Consider the following 21,300-nt stretch of genomic DNA (forward strand, 5'->3'; position numbering starts at 1 on the left):
AGTAGCTCTCTGTGCTCTCTGTCCCGTCTCTCCTCATTCCTTTATTCGCTCTCTTCTCTTTCGGTATTTCTCCTTGACCAGCAAGTTTGTAGGCGTGCGTACGCACACACACACACACACAAACGCAGGTCTGTTTCTGCGTGTCTTTGTTTGCTGCACCTGTCGCTTTTGCCCTCCCCTCTCCCTCCCTCCCTCCCTCTCCCTCCCCCCTTTCTCGCTCTCCGTCGGGTCTGTGTACCAGTCTTTCTTTGTGCTAGCTTCTCCGTGTGCTCGGCGTTCTTAAGTAACTTCTTTATTCTCAAACTTTTTCCCCTATTGCTTCGCAAGTCGCACGTCTTTAAGAGAGTGTCCAAGCGCGCACGGTTGGTCTTGTCCACTTATCATCGTTCTCTTGCGCCTCGTTGTTCGTTCTTCCCTTTGTTTTTCCTGTACCGCCCCACCTTCCCTTTTTGAGCTCGAATCGCCTCTCCGCGACGAACACAATACCCCGTGCAACCGACACTTCAGTACACCACACTCACTCTCCTTCTTTGCTCTCTTTCCCCTGCCTCGCGCTAAAGGTATACCTATCAGCTATACGTACATATCGCTCTATTTCCCTTTTTCTTTCAGCTGTTGCACTGCCTCACTCGAAGCAATACGCACGCCGCAACCCCTTTCACCTCAGGCTTTCTCCCTCATCTCATTTCTGCTCCCACTTCAGTGCAAGGCATACAAAAGACGGAGGAGCCCTTATCATCCACCCACATTCTCTCTCTCTCTCTCGCTTGCTTTCTCTATTACAGTCTCTTTCGTACTCTCAGCTGCCGCGTCTGTGCCTCTTTTTTTTTCGTTTTGCCTCGTTCTTTGCTCACTCGCATTTTTTCCCCTCTTCTCCGTTCCTAGCTATTGCGTTCACCGCTTGCATGTGTCATTGTGCGCTTGTATTGTCGAAAGAGAACACAACGTCTTAGGCGCGCTTGCTCCCCCCTTCTCTTTCAGAGCGGTGTCGCTGCACGACAACTCTTCTTCCCCCACCCCCAACCCCATACCCACGCTGAGGACGACGACTGCAGCAACAACAACAGGACACAAAAGAGGACTCATTCTTTGCTCTTCACTCTCTCCCCCCTACTTTCATTTTTCTCACTCCCCCCTCACATTGTCATTTTTATCTTTTTTTTTTCGTTGTACGTTTCGCCTCTCTCGGCGTCGTCTTCACATCGCTTTCCATCGTTTCCCCTTCACTCCTTCACTTGCACGTTGTCTTCGTGCGTTTATATATATATATATATATTGATTTTCTGCGGTCCTGTTGGTGCTGTTCTTGTTGCTTGGTTGTGCCCCCCCCCCAAAAAAAAAAGAGGTTCATCTTTCTCCCTTTCGCTTTAGCAGACGCACCGAAAGTGTCAGCGACTGGCGCTCAAAGAGAGGGAGGGGGGTGACGAGGGCGAAACAAAGCAACACACCTAAGCAAGAAGACGATTGTACTGGCGATACGCAGCGCTAGCGTGAGGGTTAACGAAAGAAACCGTCTTCAAGTGCGTCTTTTCTTCTTCCTCACGTTTTTTTTCTTCTTCCGCCCTTGGAGGTGATTTTCGATCCTCCCTCTTCCTCGTTTCATCTGCCTGTTTTGCTCTTTCATCTTTGATCATAATCCGTTGTCCTTTTTGTTTCCTTTATTGTGGCCTTCTCCTGCTTTCTTTCTTTTTTTTATTTGCCGTGTCTCGCCCGCTCTCTTTCGCACACGCGTCCACCCACCATAGCGTACGCTGCTTTGGGGCTCAGCTGTACATACGCGAAACGAATCACCCCCACCCACCCACCCACACACGCACACACACACACACACACACACACACAAACACACAAAAGACGGCAGTTTGTCGGCACCGCTCATCGACTCCTCATTTTTGCGGTGGCTTCCATTTTGTTCGGGGTTTGCGGATTGGCGCCTCCCCCGCTACTTAATTTCATTACATTTTTTTTTCTCCGTTGTCTCAGTCTTCTTTTCTGTGCGCTTCTCGATTCTTTACTCGCACAAAAAAGTGCAAAAAACTTACGCCCTCCTTGTGTGCATCTGTGGTCTCCTCTCTACCCTTTTTCCCATCTCCGACACCGTGTAGGCACTGCCCTCCTTCTCTTCACCGTTCCTACTGACGAGCTAAGCAGGAAACGGCGCCCAAAAAGGACAGTCTTTTCAAGATGTACTTCGTTGAGGCTGGCTCGTCGCACTTGTCGCCGCCAGGCGTCATCACGTCACCTGCGCCTTTGCCGCTCAGCACCCCCATCAAGGATGTATCGATGATATCTTTTGGTAACAACGACTCCTCCACCGGCATTTCTGCGTCTCCGCCATCGTACGAGGCTGTCGCTCTCGACCCGAAAGGCCCTCGTAGCCAGACGAACCTCTTTGTGCGCAAGCTGGCCTCGGCTGTGACGGAGGATGACATGCGCAGGCTGTTTGAGCAGTATGGCACGATCATTTCCTTCGCGCTTATGCGCGACATCTACACTGGCGAGAGCCTTGGCACCGCCTTTGTGCGCTACAGTACCCACGAGGAGGCCCGCTCGGCCATGGCGGCTCTCGACGGGCACGAGCTCTACGGTCGTCCTATCTCCATTCAGTGGGCGAAGCGTGAGCACGACAGCACCCCGTGCGGCGACGCCCGCCGCAAGATCCGCAAGCTCTTCGTGCGCAACATCCCTCTTGACGTGACGGCGCGTCATCTACGCCAGATTTTCTCCAAGTTCGGATCCATCAGCAACGTCACTCTACATAGCGATACAGCCCCCGCCACGTTCCGCGACAGTAACGACAGCTCGCGCCTGATCAGTCAAATTCGAAACATCGCCTTCATTCTCTTCCAGGAAGACGACGTCGCGGAGCAGGCTGTGAGTGTGCTGCACAACACGTGCCCCTTCGAAAGCTGCGAGGGAATCCCGCTTATGGTGAAACTGGCCGAGGACAACCGCGACCGCATTGACCGCAAGCAGCGATTCTGCGAAAGCAGCGCGGCGAATACGAGCCCCAAGGGGCCCCCGAGGCCCATGATGCAGAATGGCCATCTCTCCGGCGCTGTTTCTGTCTCGCCACATACCGTTTCTCTCTCCACGCCACCCTCGTCAGTGCTCTCGCCTGCAACGCTTTCGATGGATGTTAGCTGCAATAGCCCCTTCTTCATACACGACGGCCAAACAGCTTCGCTGCCATCGAGTGGGCAACAGGCACTGCCTTTCACTGTTTCAGGCTCGACAGCTACAACTACTCCGATGCTGCACGCCACGGTAGACACGAACGGAAACACTGCGTACGTCTACGTCTCAACCGTGCCGAACAAGGGCGTCGCGCAGCAGATGCTACCAGCACCTTCGGCCCCTGGTCAGTACGTCATCGCGTCCGGTGGGCTCCAGGGGTTTCCGGCGGCAAACAGAGTGGTGCCACAAACCTTCTACACGGCGGCTGCGTCTCCCTCCACGCCGCAGTACTATCAGACCGTGACGCTGCCACAAGTCTTTGTGGACGCGCAGGGCCAGTTGCTGCAGCCGCAGTCGAACGTCTTCGTCCCTTCCTACTGCTCCTACTCCTCGAACTTGCAGTCCCCGCAGAAGCCGCCACGGCAGGTGCCGCTCGTCGAAGGGCAAGCGGCGTCAATGACCCAGCCGCTACAAACCAGCGCGCCAGCCCCAAAGACGTCCTGCGGCGCCTTTCACAATCAGTCGCGGCAAAAACCGCAGATGGCGCACTTTCAGTCGGCTTTCTCGGTCTCACCGCTGCTCAACAGCGCTGGTGGTGTACTAGAGCAGGTTCCGACCGTGATCTTCCCGGCCACAGATAGCCCAGCGAACGCGATTATCAACCCCGCCAACGCCATGCCCTCCCCAGCTGCAGGCCCCATGGCCTTCGTGCCATACAACGCCGCGGCGCTGCCTACTGCCAATGCCGACACCTGCGGCCGTTCTTGCTATGACTCGGCAATGGATGGGATGCGTTCCACGCCACTGATGCGTCAGGGGCTCGTGTCTTCCACAGTGTCGTGTATCGAGGAAGGCAACGTGACGTGAGACAGCACCTCTGCCCACACGCCGGGTGCCGCTGATGTTGCCCGAGGTTTGTGGTGATAGCAAGCAAGTGAGGGAGAGGGAGAATGGACTGGCCGAATCGCACATAGGCACATATGTCCACCGAGACACGACTGCGCACGAGGGGTAGCGAGTAAGCGCCTCTTCTGCTTTCCTTGTCTGTCACGCGCTGTTTCTCTCTCTCTTTTCCCTCGTTGCATCCTTTTTTTTGTTTCTCTGCATTTTATGGTGCCTTTTACGTTTTGTCTGAGGCGATCACCTTTTGCGTTTGGCCGCTGATTGAATTCGTGTTCTTTTCTCTTGTCAAATGTGTCTTGTGCTCCGTAGTTCTTGATGCATGGTGTCTTCTTTCTCTGTGTGATGGGCTCACCCTGCGTGTGTTTGTCAGTGAACATGACAGCTTGCTTCTGCCTGCCTCGATGCGGCTTGCTCATGCTGCTGCATGGCATCTTTTGCACTCGTAGGATGATGTGCTCTATTTTTTTTTTTGTTTCATCGTGCCTCCTCCTCCCTTCTCTCTCACTCTCACGCCTCCTTATCAACGACGATATTGCCGGCACCGCTTGTTTCTTTTAGGGTTTCCACTCTGCACCTTCCTCTCCCGTGGTCTTGTGTGTTAAAGTTTTGCTGCGAGAGAGGGTGAGAGCTGACCAAGGAAAGAGGATAAGACAGAGAGCATCGAGGAATGAAAAGAGCGAACAGCAACAGTAGAACAAAAAAAATTATTGACAGAACAGAATTGCGGACGGCGGTGTTTGCTCCCTTTCTTCGATATGCTGCTTCACTGCTTCCCTTTCTGCTTCTCTTCCTTCTGTGTGTCTGTCAGTGGAAGCGACAAAGCCTCTCTGGTCCTCTTTTCTTTCCTGTGTGTTGTTATCGTTCGCTTTCGTGCTTCCTGTCTTATCACGCCATCTCTCTGTACTTTTCGCTCTGGTGTCTCTTTCGTCTCTTTTTTTTTAGTGTCGCCATGTTTCTCTAGCTCGCTTTGCCGTGTCCGCTTTGTTTTTTTCTGTGTATTGAAGAGCAGAGCGAACAACGTGGTGCGTGCGTCTATGTTTGTCACGCTTACTGTGCGGCCCCTCCCCTCCCCCCTCCCCTCGACGTGTTCTTGCCTGGTTCAGCAGCGCATGTCATGCTTGTGTTTTTCTTTTCTAATATTTGCTCCCTCTCTTCGCTCTTTCTCAGCTTTCCCTCTGTCCCATCAGATTTGTTTCCTCGTCTACTTTCGCTTCTTTTCATCTTGTCTCTGTTCCTTTGTTTTGTTGAAGTCTTTTTTTTGTTCTCTTCTTGGTCGACATTTCCTTCTTCAGTGTGCGTGCATGCACGTAAGAGTGCGTGTGTGGTCTCTCTCGCCTACTTTGTCGTTGTGCCAGTTTTAGGGTGATTTATTCAAAGGCGGAACAGAGACAAATACGATCAAAGAAGAATGCGCTACGCTGAGGGCGGAGAAAAAAGCACACAGACACACAACCACAACCACAACCGCAAGCAAAAGAGGGAGCGATGACGATGGAGTCTTCGTCCTCTGGTGCACGTTGGCAACTTTGTTCTTTGATCCTCTTTGCTGGTTTTCCCTCGCTTTGTGCTTTGGCCCATTGTCTCCTGCCGTTTGATGTTGCTGCTGCTGCTTCTTTTTTTTTTTTCTGCCTCATTTGCTGTTGCTTGTATGCAATCCTCTTGATGGCAGTCCGGCGTTTTCTCTTTCTCTTGTGTTTTATAGCACCCGTCATTCATCGCAGCATTAACAATGCGTGCATGTTCTTATTTATTGATTTTCCTTTTCAGTTGTGTTTCAGGGGTGGCTCATGTACCAACACCAGCAGCACGATCTGCTGAAGCTCTCTTTGCAGGTTTGCGCACCTTACTTCATTCTTTGTCTCTATTCTTCTTTCTTTTCGTCCTCGCCTCTTCTCCTCCCCCTCCTCCCCCTGTGCGTGTGGCTGCAGGTCTTGGTTTTCACGTGTTCTTCGCTCTGAGTGTGCGGCCTGTGCATTCCTTCTCTCACGTGCCGGATCGCCACCTTCATTTCTGGATTTCTTGTAGAGACTCTTCTCCCTTCTCTTTTCTACGTCTCTTTCTCTTTTTGTCACTGTGTGTGTGTGTGTATGTGTGTGACTCATACGCTGAAGGAGTTCACCTACACACAGAGGGAAGGGACAATATGCGACTGAAGCAAATCTCTTCCGGTCGCCATTCAGGCGTCAGCAGAGCATCCGCAAGATGAAGAAAGCAAAAGAGGAAGAGAAAGAGGCGAAAGAGATGGGGTGCGCTGATACAACATGCAAAAGCGAAGCTGAAAAAAGAAGACAGCACCTTCTAGCGGTTTTTTTCTTTGGGCTCTTTGCCTTTCCCTCTTCCGCTCGCCCCCTCCCCCCTCTCTAGACCCTCTTCCCCTCTCCACCTCCGCTTCGTGCTTCTTCACTATACCCAGTTTTTTTCCTTTCTGTTTACTTCTCTTTCTTTCCATTAGTTTGCTTCTCTATTCCAGCAATCCTCTGCTCTTCTCTCCCTACTTCTTTGGGCTCACCCTCTGCCGCCCCCCTCCCTCCTTGTTAGTTTCCTCCCGGTTCTTCGTGTTCGTGAAACGTCGAAAAGAGAGGGATCCGTACGTGCTTGTGTGTGTGTGTGTGAGGGCGCTGCGAATTTGAAACCGGCCTTTTTCCCCCTCTCCTTCCTTCTGGTCTGCGTTTCCACATCGTTTTGGTCGTTGCGCTTTGTGCGCGCCGCTCCCCCCTTCCTCTTCTCCTTGTTCTTCGTCAGGTGCTTTTTTCCCTTTCTTTAGTGTCTTTGTGTAAGACGTTCACGGTTGCACTTTTACTTTTCTGTGGCTTCTCTTTTTCCGATCTCGACCCCCCCCTCGTCATTTTGCCATTGACGCGGATGCTTGCCTGCTCACGTGAGTGTGTGTCTCCGTTGTTTCGTGCCCATCGTCTTTTTCGCCTTACGCTTTCTCTCCTTTTTTTTTCCTCTTTGCATTTATTTCTTTTATTAGTTGCCTTTGTGGTCTGGACTGATGTTACCGTTTTATTTTTTACTGCTTCCTCGACTCATCTCCTCGTCGTCCTGTAGAGAACGAGTTACCCATACACACACGGTGAAAGAACTCATTTCAACGAACGCCATTTCTTTCTCCCCGCACGTGTATTATTGTCTACTGAATCGGCGTCTGCGCCCCCCCTTTTCCCTTCGCCGTCTTCCCTGCTCACACTCAGAGGGTGGGAAGAGCGAGCGAGTACGTCCACGCGCCCCCTCATCCACATCTGATCTTCCTCATCTGACACGTACACTCCCACTCTCACACAAACATATAACCCAAACGAGTGAAACCTGAAGAATGAAGCAAAGCGCTGAAGGAAAATGGAGGCCCAGGGCCTGGGCTGTAGATGGTGCTGTTGCCGCAGTATTTTCTCTCCTTTCCCCTATGCTTGCATGTATGGCGGTCTGTGGGTGCCTGTTTTTTTCCCCTTTCCTGCGTATTTTGTTTGTTTTTAGACGCCAGCTTCCCTTAGTTAAATAGTACGACTAGCAATTTCTCCTTTTTTTTTCGTTTCTGCTTGCCTGCTTGCCTTCTCTTTGTTTCCTATCCGTATTAACAGCTCCTGTGACTAGCGTGATGGCGTTTTCAACGCTACCTCTCAACACGCACATCTTTCCTTCTGTCGTTCGTTTTCTCTCTTTACCTCTCTCCCCCTAGACGACAGCTCGATTTTCTCAAACTGTTTCTTTCTCTTATTCTTGTCTGTGGTTCTTTTTTTTTTTTTGAGTATGTAGCTGTTTCACTTTTCTCTCTGTCTTCTGAGATGTGGCTGCAGACGCTCTCAGCCCCCCGAGCCCGAGAGTTTGGCATGGCTGCCGCACAGTCAATTCTAGTGTTCTTCCTCGCCTCTTTCTCTCTCTGTCGTTGCCTCAGGCAGCTTCACTGCTTTTTCTTTTCGTCTCACACCTCTGATCGCGCTGTATTTCTTTTCCCATTTTTGCCTTTGGCTTTTTTTTCTCCCTTTCATTTCTTCTTTCTTCTTTGCGGTGCCGTGAACGTACGCGTTTTTTTTTTCCCCTTTCCCTCTCTTCCGCCTTGTGTCTGACTTCCCGCGTTCCAGCCATGACATTCCCTCGGGTTTTCTTCGTTTAAATTTATCGGTTTCTCCGCATGACCCTGCTTCCTTCGCTTTTTTTTTGTCTTTTGTTTGGTTCTGCGATTTCTCTATGGACTCGTTTTGCGTGTTTTTGTGCTCTCGTGCGTCTTCTCTTCTTCCCCCTCCCCTTGCCTATTTCGTATCCATGATGGCTGTCGATGCCGCTTCCCTTGCCGTCCCTTTTTTCCCTTTTTGTTTTGCTAATCCTTCCCACACTTTACTCTCTCTCCCTCCCTCTCTTTTTTTTTTCATTAGCTGCACGTTGGTTTTCTTTCTTTTCTACGCGTTTTGAGTTTTTTGTTTTCTCATTCTTTTCATCTTCCCTCGTCCTATTGTGCTGATGCTTTGGAACTCTTATTCTTCATATGCAGTAATGCTCCAGCACGAAAGCCTTGCGTGCACCTGCGATTCGGTCTGTACGTATGGGGGCGTACATCGTATTGGTCCGCGATTCTCTCTCTTTCTCTCTTTCGCATCCATGGCGCGGTACACGGATGCGAAAGAGAGATTCATAGGCTGCCCGTTTTTTTTCTTAGTTTCTTGTGCCTCTGAATTCACCTCCCTTGCTCCACTTCGGCGCGCAAAAGTACGGAGAGGGGGAGGGCTAAAGCAAGAGGAAAGTAATGTGTGTATGTTTCAGAAATGCAGGCAGGCAGGCGAAGCAGGGCCTCTTGGGAGAAAAGAAGGGGTGTCAATCAAGTCATGGAAAGATGTACTCGTTATATGTGTGTGCGTGTGCGTCTGTCTGTCTTCTCGAAGGTGTCGCACCACTCTTACAGATGCTCATGCAGGCACACCCACACCCACACCCACACACATGCAGAAACATCTCGGTAGAGGCGAAAGAAAGGGCCTCCAATGGGAAAAAAAGAAACAAGCGAATGCATGAGTGTGCGCATGTGCAGGACATGTTTGTGCGCCAAGAGGCACACACTCTTTTTTTTTTTCGGTGCGGGGTGCCTGCGGCTTTGTAGATTCTGCAGCATAAGTTGAACGAAAAGGACAAGGAGAGGAACCGAACGAAATATGACTATCACCATCATCCGTGACTGTCGCGGGCATAAGCATGTGTATGTGCAGCACCGTCTCATGCTTTTCTTAAACCCTTGCTTTCTCTTCTGTTGTCAGTGATTTACATTTTTCTTTGTATTCTGGAAGGAGCAATGAGATCCCTTCTCTCTGTATTTTCTGCTTCTTCTGAAGTACCTCTCTTCCTCTTTCCCGGTTCTCCTCTCTGTCGTCACTCTTTACCCTTGCCCAGAGTGTACCTTCCTATCCTTCGTTTTGACTCTCTTGCTCGCTCCGTCGTTTCCTTTTCTTGTCATTGGTCTTGATTAGTCTCGTGCTACCCAACGGCAGCGGATACGAGCGTCGCTCTCCTCCTCCCTCTACAGACCCAGCCGCCTATTTTTATTCCTCTATCTTCATCCCTCTGCATCTTTTCATCTTTTTTTTTTTGTGTGTGCTGCGTGCATTCTGGCCTGCTATTCGCATATTTCCTCGTTGCGTCTCTCCTCTCTCCTCCCTCTTTTCTTTTTTTTGTTTTGTTTTTCTTCTCGAAGGTTCATCTCCCTCTTCTTTGTGGTTCCCCATTTTTTTGTCTTGTTTGTGCAGTTTGCACTTTGCTTGTTTTTATTTTTCTACCGCTTCCTCGTCGACTTGCTCGTTAGCGTCTTCTTTTCGCTCGCCCTCCTCTCTTTGTTTCTCTTTCAGCCTAACCTCACTCATCTTCCAGAAGAAGAGGAGTTTTTCTCCCCGCCTTTTCTCTTTTCTTTAGTCCTCTCTTTCTCCTCCTCCTCTATGGTATCCATTTCCTGTTGTCGTCTTTCTCCTCCATTCAGGCACAGATGTGCGGAGGGATGGGCTATCTGCCTCCCTTCTCCCTCTCTACGCTTCACTAGGAATGCCACTCTTCCATGTTTCTTCTTTCGCTGCTCCTGCTCTCTTCAACCTCCTCTTCCCCCCTTACCTCTTCTTTTTCCCCCATTTACAGAGTCTCCACACGCCCAAAACTCACGCTTACGAGGCACACAAAAGACAGGGCAGAACACACAAAAAGCAGAAAAAAAATCATCGATTTTTTCCCCCTTTTGCAGATTTTCGAGTCATGCTGCTGTTTGCTGCCGAACGTGCTGTCTTGACTTCGGAGCACCAGGAAGTCCCCTCCTTCCCCCCGTCTCTGTGTACTTTTTTGCTAGTCCCGTCTGGCTGTACTTCAACCAAGCACCATACCAGTTCCATCTTCGTGCGTGTGCGTGTGTGTGTGTGTGTGTGTGTGATTCTTACGCATTTCGTGCTTTCATATGTCGCGTTCCTTATGCTTTGTTTTGATCTTGTTTCTCTGTTTTCTTTTTTTTCTTTGCGCACCATGTGTGCGCACACGTTTTACTGTTGCTGCGTGCGCCGTCTCTCATCCTCGACTGACTTCTGTATTTCTCCCCCTCTTTCGCTGAAGCACTAACACACCTACGCACACGCACACACACGCGCGCGCGCGGTGACGGAGTTGTGTGTGATGAGGGTGTCTCTAGAAGACGACCAGCACCTCCTGCGGGTTCGAAAGACGTACTGAAACCCCCCTTTCCACCATATGCGCAGTACGAAAGAAAAGATTATAGGATAGGTCAGTTGACCCTTTTTCTGACGCGGTGTTTGATTTTTTTTTTTGTGCATATGGGGGGGGGGGGGAGGGGAGGGGAGAGAGAGCGAGACAGAAGCGACGAAGAAAACTAAAAAAGTAGTTGCCGACATTGTGTGCAGGCAGTAGACAACGAGATAGGTGGCCGCTTAAACACACCTCTTGGGTTTTCTATGGCTGAGGTTATTTTTCCATACTGTCTGCTTTTTTTTCGCGCTTTCTACTGCTGCGGACGCACTAAAGGTGTGATATCGAGAGAGAGAGAGAGCGTGAGGAATACAGAGAGGCGAACAGATGAAGGAAACAGAAGGCACCAGACATAGCACAATTTTTTTTTTTAAGCTTCCTCTTTTTTTCTACACTCCATGTTACACACCCTGTCTCTCTCTCTTTCTCTCTGATTTTCCCCTTTGGTTGTATCTCTGTGCGTCTGCATCTCTCTCTCTCTCTGTGCGTGTGTGCGATGCGGGATTGTAAGAAGCTGAAGAGACTAATAGCAGCGGGGAAACGCGTGAATGATCAACGAACACGCAACGGAGGTGAACGAGAGTGAGGGTGGGGGGTGAAGGTAACTGTGAGGGACAGCGAAACTCAACTCTTACCTTCTTCAGCTTGCTTTGTCTTCCCTCTTTTCTCGGATTTGGGGTTGGAAATTCTCAACCGCTGTTCGTGACTCTCTCTTCTCCTTTCATTTGACCCTTTTTTCTTTCCATCGTCGCTGCTCTTAGTTTTACGTTGTTGCCGTGTATGTGTCCCCTCGTCTTCTCTATTTTCTCTTTTTCTCCCCCCTTTCCTTTTTCCGGGCGCGAATTATTCCCCTGCTTTGTACTTCAGCCACTTTTTAGGTATCCCAACCCTCTCTCTCTCTCTCCCTCCAGGGTATGCGCATCGTGAGCGTATTACATGCGTGTGTGCTGGAAAGTTTTTTTTTTTGCCCTCCAATTGTTGCTCTTTCACTCTTCCATGGGCGTAGTTTTTTCCTTCTTCCCTCTCTTCCAGTGATCTCTTTACACTGATGCACACACACACACCAGACGAGAAGCAAGAGTACCTGTGTACAGGTATTAGCATTCTCATCTCTCTCCCTTCCCATCTCCTCCTCGCCCTGTTCATTCTTTGGCGCTCTCTGTTGCTCTCTCTCTTCCGTCTTTTCTCCCTTGCCTTGAATTGGTGTGTGCGCGATGAATTTAAAGAAAGGGCTCCCGTGCTCATGGGCAGAGAACTGCTGTTTTCGCCATCCTTCTCTCTCTCTTCAACTGTTCGTTTTTTTATTCCCTTTGCCTCATTCTTTGGCGTATCTCCTTCGCTGTTCTCATCTCTCCTGCTCAGCAGGTCAATATGGTAAAGGCTTCTTTTCTGTGGTGTTGGCGCGCTCGCTCGCTTTCCCCTCACGTTACCTCGTTTAACCTACACGGGGCGTTCGTTTATCCACGGCTGTCAAGTGGACGTAACGCAGACCCAGCGTGTGCGTAGTACGCCCGCCTTTACACCCACCTCCCGAATTCGCTCTTCGCTCTCTCTACCAGTGAAGAATAACACACGTGGTCGAGCGCCAGGCAGGTGAAACACACGAGCAACGGCTCGAAAGGTGGGGATAGTAGACGACCAGTGGAATTGCCTTCTTTCATCCTCACCTTCTCTCTACCGAAATCTCAGCCAGTAGGTCTAATAAAAAAAAACGCGACAGAGAGACAGAAGGTGGGCGGATAGGAAAGACGTGCCGTGTCTTTACGAAGAGAAAGCACACGTGGGGTACGAAGGCAAATTTCCTTTGGGTTCCATCTTGCTCGTTTCTGTGCATTTTGGCACGGAGATGCTGCCCTCTGCCTTCTCCGCATCTCTATGTCTTCTTTATTTTATTTCCCTTCCGTCGGTCAGTAAAGTGTGTTCTTCCTTCGGCATTGAAGTCTTCGTTTTCGTTTGCCGACACCCTCTCGCTCTCTCTCTCCCCCCACCCGCTCTCCGTCTCGCGCTCTTTCGCTTTTTTCCCTTTCGTTTTTACTATGTTACACGTGATGCGCTCTTTATTCGCTTGAGCCTACCCGCGCGTGCTCTCTCTCTCTCTCACAGGCTGAGCTCCCATCTGTTTTCCCCCTCAAACGTTTGCGTGCATACATGCGTGTCATGCTATGTGTATATAGGCATGCTCTCTGCTTTCGGTTTCATTTTTTTCTTTACTTCTTTGCTCCCCGCTTCATCAGTAGCTGCTCATCTTCTTTCTGATGGGGTGAAGCGTATGCGTGTCGGTGAGCTTGTGCGAGTATGCGTGAGATGGCCACTCTCTTCAGTACGCACCCACACGCGCAAGCCCAGGCCTCCGTACTCGCAGTTTTTGCACCTTTCATGAACACTCAGCGGTCTCGCATCACCGGGTTCGTCGTCCCCAAGTTTCTTTTTTTCTTTCGTTTTGGGTTTGCTCGTTTTATCGCTACTCAATCAGCAACTTTGCACTCCCCCTTTTCTTCGACTTGTGCTCTGACTCGTTGTCAAGCACAGGGAACCCCAAACAGAAAAAAAAACGAAAGACAGCGTTACTTAGAGTTCGCGCACGCGTGTGGGTGTATCTGTGCGGGCTGCACGTGTGTTGTAAAGCAGAACTGAAGGGTTGGTGGTCGCCAACGTGGCAAAAGGGAAAGCAAAGATACATGAGTGAGACCCAGAAACGCAGTCGAGTTGCATTAACCAAGTGGCGGTGTCGACAGTATCGAGTTTCTGTACGTGCGAGGGGGAGGGGGGTTCAAGTAGGCTTGCATCTTCAAGTGGCATGTATATGTCTACCGATCATCCTACCCAACTTCCCCTGCCTCTCCCTCTCTCCCTTTTTTCACCGCCGTCACCTGCTTCTCTCTACGACCCTACACCTACCTGGACGTATCTCTTTCTTGACTCTATTGTTTGCTTGCCTTTGCCTCTTTGCTTTTCTCTCGTTTTCTTTTTGGGCGGGGGGGGACTGTGAGTCTGGTTGCACGCGTGTATTCTCTGTCATATTTGGTTCTTCTAGCATATGCCTTTTTCTGATGCTCTGTGGCTTACTGGCCTTGTGCATGTGTATGTATGTGGTGGAGTCATCAGGTCTTTGTTCCTCTTTTCGCACTCACAGTGTCTACCGACTTCAGCGTCTTTACATGCGCATCCATTTTCTATCAAACATTTTTTTCTTTTATCCTTCTGTGCTCTCTTTCTTTAGTGGAGTCACTCCTGTCGCCAGTGTGTGTGTGTGTGTGTGTGTGTGTGTGTGTGTGTGTGTGTGTGTGCTTTGTCTTTACTCGCTGGTGTGCGGTGGTATGTCTAAGCACTTTCGACTGTGTGATGTCCACTACGCGCTGCGAAAGGGTTCATCTGTTTTGTGGAGCTTTTCGATCCCTTTTGCTGTTCTTTTTGATTTGACGTGCCCCTGGCCTCGTTACGTGTTGCTGAACACCACCCCACAGCTCTTCTCTGGACTGTCGGTAGAGCGCTACGCAGGCACATAAACACGCTCACATGTATCAATGCTAAGGAGCCTGACATGGGTTCTCACGCACCCTTCGTGCCGCCTCCCTTTTGTTTACGCGCCTCATCACGTAGGAGTGTTTTATTCATTGATGAGGCCCAACAAACGTACACCAAGAGGTGGCAAGCCCCGAACGGGGGTGAGAAGCATGTCTCTTCATCTGAAGGTGACAGAAAAGAGCAAAGAGGGAAAGGCTTGAATAGAGAGAGAGATCAGAAAAACAAAAAACGAATGAGAGCCACTAGGGTGAGATCTAAGGTCAGCGTTGTCGGAAAATGAGGTCGTTTGTCACTCTCTCCTTTGGCGCAGCTGATTCTCACGAGGTGAACCGCCCCGTGTGCACCCCAAAGTTTCTCGGTTGATGAATGGGAAAGCAAAAAGGGGGGGGGGAGGTGAGCTACGAGCTAGCTGACCGCCTTCGGTAGTGTAACTTTGTTGCCTTGGAGCGATTTCCAATCGCCGCCTCCCAGGCTATTTCTCAGCGTTACAGGAAGTCTGAAGCACCGAGCGAACCAGCCATGCGCTTGTGGCGCTCTCTTCACCACCCGCTCATCCTCCCTGTCATCACAGTATTCAAAAGGCGAGCTCTGTGGGCGTCCCCTGCACCCTGCATCCGCTTGCGCTTCCTCCCACTGTCGTTTCTTTCATCGTCGCTATTTACACTCTCCACTTCTCTCCACCTTCCCCCCTTTGCTTCCTGCGGTGCTGCCACCACCGCTTTCACACCCCCTCGCCCACCACGTCTCTCTCACTTGTCGCCTTCTCTTCGTTCCCACACAAAGTCCTTTCTTCCCCTTCTTTACCACTTCCGCTATGCCGCGGCTTCTTCTCCATGCGAGCTACCTAGAAGGGAGGAGAAACAGAGGACAACAGAGAGAAGCACTGGGGCCTCCGTTCTCTTATCTTTTTTTTTCGGCGGCGTGTCTTGATCACTCCTCCCTCTCCCTCAAAGTTGGCGAACCGCCAGCGGAGCTTATCGAACTTTGGGCCGTCGCAGTGCTGTCTTGACGTTTCGGACGAACGCCAGCAAATATGACCAGCAGAGCAGCGCGCCAACCATCAACCCAATTCCCTCGAAGCAAAAGGAACACAGCCGATGCGGGGATACGGAAAAAAAATGAGTGACGACGCATCGAGGATTCAAGCGGAAGACGGTTCGAGAAGACAAGAAAAGACTAAACAGCAGCCAACCTGTTGTTCCCCGCGATAGATTTTGCAGCACGCTCAAAAAGGAGAGAGCTGCGACCAAGCGCTTTTGAGTTTCCCAGAGCTTCTTAGCTTCTGCTTTTCTTGGCACAGAGCGTCGTGCTACAAGGCATCTTCCTCTCTTTCTTCTCGCATATCCCTGACGGAAACCGGTGAGGCACCCACAATGGATCTGAAAGAAGGAGGATTTCTCTTTTCCATTCCCTTTTCCCTTTTCCGAGTGTGTCCTGCACGCGACAGCAGAATTTCGAAGAGTCGAAAAGGAAGAGGGAGCGGCAAGAAGCACCAACAGAGCAGAGATGCAGAATCAACAGCAAAGCACAGCAATGTAATAGCGATTGTGTTGCCCACCTCCGCAGAACACATGCACACACACACACAAGACTCACAAAAAAAAAACGAATACGAGGACTGCTTACACGTCTTCATGAGCGTGAAACAATTCGCACACGCAGCAATCAAGAAGAGATAGCAGAGGTGTGATATCTACCGTCGGGGATCCTTTCTGCTCGCTGTGGGGTAATCGTGTTCTCTATTGGCCTTTTTTCTTTCCCTTTTGGGAATAGTCAGAGGCTATCGCAAGAAAAAAAAAACTGCGCGGACAGCAACAAATGCTAGCGGCTAACGCTGGTACTGTTTCTCATCTCCGCGCCATTTTTTCATCCCAAGCCGGCAAGCGAGTGCGCCAGTCGCGGGTGGGAATACGCAACGAAAAGGACTACGTGCGCATCCATCGCACCACGCTCCAGTTGGTCCCACTCTATTCCCGTCCCCTCTCGCACGCTGGAGGGACTGTGCCAGAGAGGCATGCACTGCACGCGGCCGCGGCCTTGATGGCGCAGGGGGGCCCGTCTCCGCTGAGCTCCGATGGGCCGATCCCGTGCCAGCAGCCGTGCACGGGCTTCTCATGCGTGGCCAAGCCTCACGCGGCCTCCCGCTCGAGGAGCCCAACCCCGATGGCACCGGCTAGCTATTGCGCACCATAGGCTTTGGAGGCTGGGGAAAGGGCGGACGTCCTGCGCACGTGGAGATTCTGACCCCGGGTGATGCAGTCATGCAGCTGCGGAGGGAGGGGGTGCAGGTGTCCGCGGAGTGCATCCATCGTCTCGAAGTCCCTGCCCACAGCACCCGCCTCGAGGCCGTTCTCGGCGGATTGGTGGGGGCCGCCCACGCCCGCTGCCAGGAGAACAAGCGGATGCTGACCTTGGATGGGTTGTGGCAGGTCTGGGGGAGATCGTATTCTGCCGCCCTGAGAGGCTCCGTGGCGGGCTGACACCCACGGAAGAGGATCGACGGGTGCTCGTCTGGAGCTTGTCCTCCGCCCTGAGGCAGCTGAATCCAGGCAAGCTGCCGCGCCACGACGGGCACAGCCTGGACCAGCGCATTCTCCAGGTGGCATCGGAGGCCGAGCGGAGAGGTGCAGAGCAGGCCCCAGTGCGCGCCGCCGCATCGCAGCCTCTGCCCACGGTGCGGGCTATTTGCAGGCGCGAGGGATCCTCCGAGGGACCAGGAGACAGCCCTCCCCTGCTCATCAACGGCCTGAACGTACCGTGCCGGAGGCAAGCCATGCGTGTGCTCGGCGCACCGTATATGGACTGCGGCCGCTGGACCAGCTGCCCCGCGCGCGGTGAGTGCGAAGGCATCGGCGTCGCCCTCGCAGCTGTAGTGGCCACTCGGAGCTTTGGGTGTGGTGGGAGGTCGCTGTGCCACGCGTCGAGGGCTGTGGCGACACCCTCGACTTCCTCTCCGAGGCATGTTATATATGGCTGAGTCTGTCACGACTGGTGAGATGCCGGTGATTGTGCCGAGGCTGCGGAAGGGGGCAACCTGCCGCCCGGGTCGCTGGCTATGACGAGCACGTTGCTGCCGCGGTTGGACGTCTACACGGTCCCCAACTTGAACCGCTCTCAGGGGTAGGGGCGCATACAGTATCGCCTTGACGCCATCGGCATGGAGGCGTTTCTGGGTGCCGTGGTCGCAGACAGCACCGGGTTGGATGGGCTGCTCGCTGCCGGTCATCAGCGCCGTGTGTCGCCGACGACGTACGGGAACCGGAGGCTTCCCAGTGCGGTGCGCGAGCTGCAGGCGGCTTGGGGCGGCGATAGGAGCGTCTAACGCAGTAGCCCTACGACGAAGGCCAACACGAGGGCCTCGACGACAGCGACCCTAGCTGCCTATCGCTGCGCGATGTGGTGTTCTGCAGCTTCGTGCAGGACGTTTGGCTCCTCAGGAGCACAGTGTTGCGCACCGCCGGCTCCCGCTTAGTAGGGGACGCGTCACAACACGCCGAGAACGAATGAGCTGAGGCGGGCAGCCGTGCGTGTGCCGTCTCTCTCGACATGCATACCGGCAGCTGGGTTTGTCTGCGTGTGTGTACCCACCGATGCCGTCCTCCGCTGGTTGCTGCGGACGTGTCGACTCGAAAGGGGAGACGCGAAGAAGGCGATGCACAGCTCGTTTGTCCTTCTCAGGACATCGACATTACGTTGACCGTGCTCGCCTTGAATGCAGACGGCGAGGTAGTGGCAGTGTGGTGCTGTTGCTGCTGCGCATGAGGCTCTTTTATGGGCATAGTGGAGGACGGGAATGACACGGACAACCACCGAGAGTACAAGGGCCGAAGCCGATGTGCGGACTGGCGGTGGTGTGTGACCTGTCACGCACCGCATCCGTGGCGTGTGACGTGGACCTCTTTCCTCCTTTGCGTGTGCATATTTTCGCGCCCGCTGCGGCGTATCGCACAGCCACCGGCTTCCTCGCCTTATTCTAGCGCGTCTGCCAGCAAGTGACCCCTCTGCCCCCGCCCTGCACCTCCCGCACTCCCATTTGCGCGTCTCCGCACCGCTCTCTTCCTCACATCGTCCTGCCTCGCCCTCTTTCTCCTCCCTCTTTTCACTCCTGCTTATACACCTTATATTCCCCCCTCACCCCGCCCCCCACACACCCGCAACCCTACCAAAGACATATCCTTACCGAGGCTCGACTCTCTATCGCTCTCTCCCTCTCTGCCATTTGCCCCCCCCCCCCCGCTTCCCTCGTCAGCTCTGTGGCGCCATCCCTACCCCTGTGCCGCTCTGTCCGCTGCCCCACCTCTGCCTTACCGTTCTCAGCTTCTTTTGCTGTCCACCTGCAAAAATGGAGTGCGGCGTTGGCGTTCTTTTCTACGCGATCTTTCAGTTCATCGCGTTCATGTTTTTACTATCCGGGTCGTTGGTGGACATGTTTCATGTCAACGAATACTTCTCAGCCAACTCAGATTATTGCCTTACCTACTGGGGTCTGAAAGAAAGATGCACTGACATGACGAATGTGAAGTCGCTGGACCAGTTTTTCAAGCACTGCAGTTTTGCCCGAGATCATTTCCACACCGCTCGGGTGCTCGCTGTTGTCTCCATCGTTGTGTTCGGCTTGGCGTCTCTCTTGGGCTTCATGACGATGTGCTGCTACAATTCCCTTGGCTGGGGGTGCCTGCTGCTCAATATTGTTGGCATCGTCACCTCAGCCTTCTCATGGGCGCCCATGGTCGTCCTCTCCCGGTATAATAATCTCACCTTTTGCACAGAGTTGCCCGTAACCTTCGCTTTTGGAAGCGGCTTCGCTCTCGTGATTGTAGCCTGGCTCCTGGACATCATCAACATCTTTTTCTTGCTGTTCCCGTGCCAGAGCAACGGCTCCAACAAGAACTTGTACGTGACCTAAGAAAACAGTCAAGAAGAGTAGAGGGCGGGGGGGGCAGAAGGAGGTGGCGGGCGGCCTTGACAGCAGCTGCGCTCCGTCGCAACAACGCCCTTGTGGCGGAGTCGATGCCAGCGAAGAGAAGAGAGGGAGCGACTGCTGCGGATTCGCGTCTGCCACTCGCCGGCGTCTCTCTTGCTGCCTTCCCGCGCGTGCGTGTGTGGCGATGCTGATGTGCTCTGAGGGCGGTGCAGACACGCTCCCACACCCTCCAACAGACATGTCAGGGAGCCGGTCGCACCGGCTTTGCCTTCGCGCCTCTTTTCCCCTTTTCTGCTTGTGTAGTGCACTCGGTGCGTTCTTCTTGTCGAGTGCTTTCTTCCCTCTCACGTGACGTTGTTGTGCGTGTGGGCGTCTGCTGGGTTGCTCATGGCAGAATGGCACGTGGGGGAGAATCTCGAGCTCTTTTTCATAACTTCCCCCCTCCCCTGCTATCGTCTTAAGTGTGTCTCTTCGTGGGTTTATGTTTTCTACTTTGTTTTGCGCGCTTTGTTTATCTTCACGGCAGCCTGCGCTTTGTTAATGGCGACGCGGGCGTGGCGGGGACGAATCCATTCACGCTACCTCCCCCTCTGTGCTCCTCACCCTCAGTGCCTTCACGGAATCTTCGTCCCCTCCTCACGCACTCCCTGCGCACCTTTTTGGATATGAAAACGCGAAGGCTGAAGCGTGGCGATGACGCGGTTGTCGCAGGCGGGGAGATTTGCGAGGGAAAATGAGCCAGGAGGGAGGGAGGAGAGTAGCCACCATGGTAAAGAGAGGAGGAGCAAGGGGGCATCGGAGGCACGCCGAGGAAGGAGACGCACAAAGCCACACCGCCTTGGTTCCCCTCCGTGCCTCGTAGTCGCGATCTCGTGTCTCTCTGGCATCGCTCTCGCGTGCCTCTTTAGCCTCTGTCGTTGCTCCTTCGCCCTCAGACACACCGCATGGATTGTTCAAGCGGAGACGGGCGAGGGGTGATGAGGGGGGGGGAAGATGGCGCGCTACGGGCGGTGGGGTACGTGGGAATCCAGCGAGCCTGTGTGCAAAGGCCGCAGGAGAGAAGAGGCCCTGCGTCTTTGCACGCAGCAGAGACTCACAACTGCATACGCAAAGCCGGTGGGGAGATGTCAGGTCCTCCTCTTGTATCTTCCTTGTGCCTGACGCACGCACGTACGTCGGTGCCCAAGAGGTCACCCCCCGCCGTGTCAGGGGTGCGGGGGCCAGGGGAGGGAGACGGTGGAGGAGAGGAGGTCAGGCTGGTGACGGGGGAGGCTCAGCATGGAACGAGTGGCAACTTCGCGCCGGGCAAGAGTGCGTGGCGCGTGTGCTGACGTGCGTGGTCTTCGATCTCTGTGCTCGCGCCTTTCTCGTCTTTCTGACCTTTGCTCACTTCCGCCGCCCTTTCGTTTCTCGCTGTGTTTCGTGGTTGGCGCGCGCCGCCTCTCGACCTGCTATCCCCCACGCTGCGTGTGCGTGTGTGCAGGCACATACGCGCTTGTGGGCCACCTCCCCCTTGGTGCGTGAAATCACCCCTCCCCTTTGTCCTTGTCATGCTGCTGCGACGCAGCCGCGCTCCTGGTCCTTGCATGAAGTGGGAAAGCACCGCCCGGTAAGTAAAACTAACCAAGCGCCCTCCATACCATTTATTCCTCTTCTCCTTTCGTTTTGTGTCCACCCGTGCCGCACCACGTTTCTTTCTCCATTGCTGCTTGGCTTTTCTGCTCTACCTCTCTCGCTCGCCCTTCTCTCTGTTCCACACCGGCATCAGTCGCATGAGGCCTATGCGTGCGTGCGCCTCTCGTCCCTTTGTTGCCTGTGCCTCCAGATTTCTCCGTGCGTTCCTCTTTCTGTGCCTGCCGGCGAGGGAGATGGGCTGGTAAGGTGCGGCAAGCACAGGCAGCACTACAGAGCAGAGGAACGGACTCATCGTAGGCGTCACATACACCCATAGCGGAAGAGATGGAGAGCAGAAAGGAGCGCATAATGGAAAGCGAGGCTGGACGACTTTTCTGTAATTCGAAACTGAGTCTGCCTGCCTCTGTGTGCGTGCG

The 21,300-nt window shown here is 53.0% G+C and overlaps 2 protein-coding genes across 2 annotated transcripts; both read left to right on the forward strand.

Annotated features, from left to right (window-relative positions):
- Window positions 1–2,184: 2,184 nt before the first annotated feature.
- Window positions 2,185–4,044, forward strand: LPMP_291380 (RNA-binding protein, putative; the record flags this gene model as incomplete). Its single annotated transcript, XM_010702443.1, has 1 exon — window positions 2,185–4,044. One exon carries the CDS (start codon window positions 2,185–2,187, stop codon window positions 4,042–4,044), a length of 1,860 nt encoding a protein of 619 aa, XP_010700745.1.
- A 14,623-nt stretch (window positions 4,045–18,667) lies between these two features.
- On the forward strand, window positions 18,668–19,231 carry LPMP_291390 (amastin-like protein; the record flags this gene model as incomplete). Its single annotated transcript, XM_010702444.1, has 1 exon — window positions 18,668–19,231. The coding sequence occupies one exon, from the start codon at window positions 18,668–18,670 to the stop codon at window positions 19,229–19,231; it is 564 nt and encodes a 187-aa protein (XP_010700746.1).
- Between the last annotated feature and the right edge of the window lie 2,069 nt (window positions 19,232–21,300).

The sequence above is a fragment of the Leishmania panamensis genome, assembly GCF_000755165.1.
Source record: "Leishmania panamensis strain MHOM/PA/94/PSC-1 chromosome 29 sequence".
In the NCBI taxonomy this organism is placed as follows: Eukaryota; Euglenozoa; class Kinetoplastea; order Trypanosomatida; family Trypanosomatidae; genus Leishmania; species Leishmania panamensis.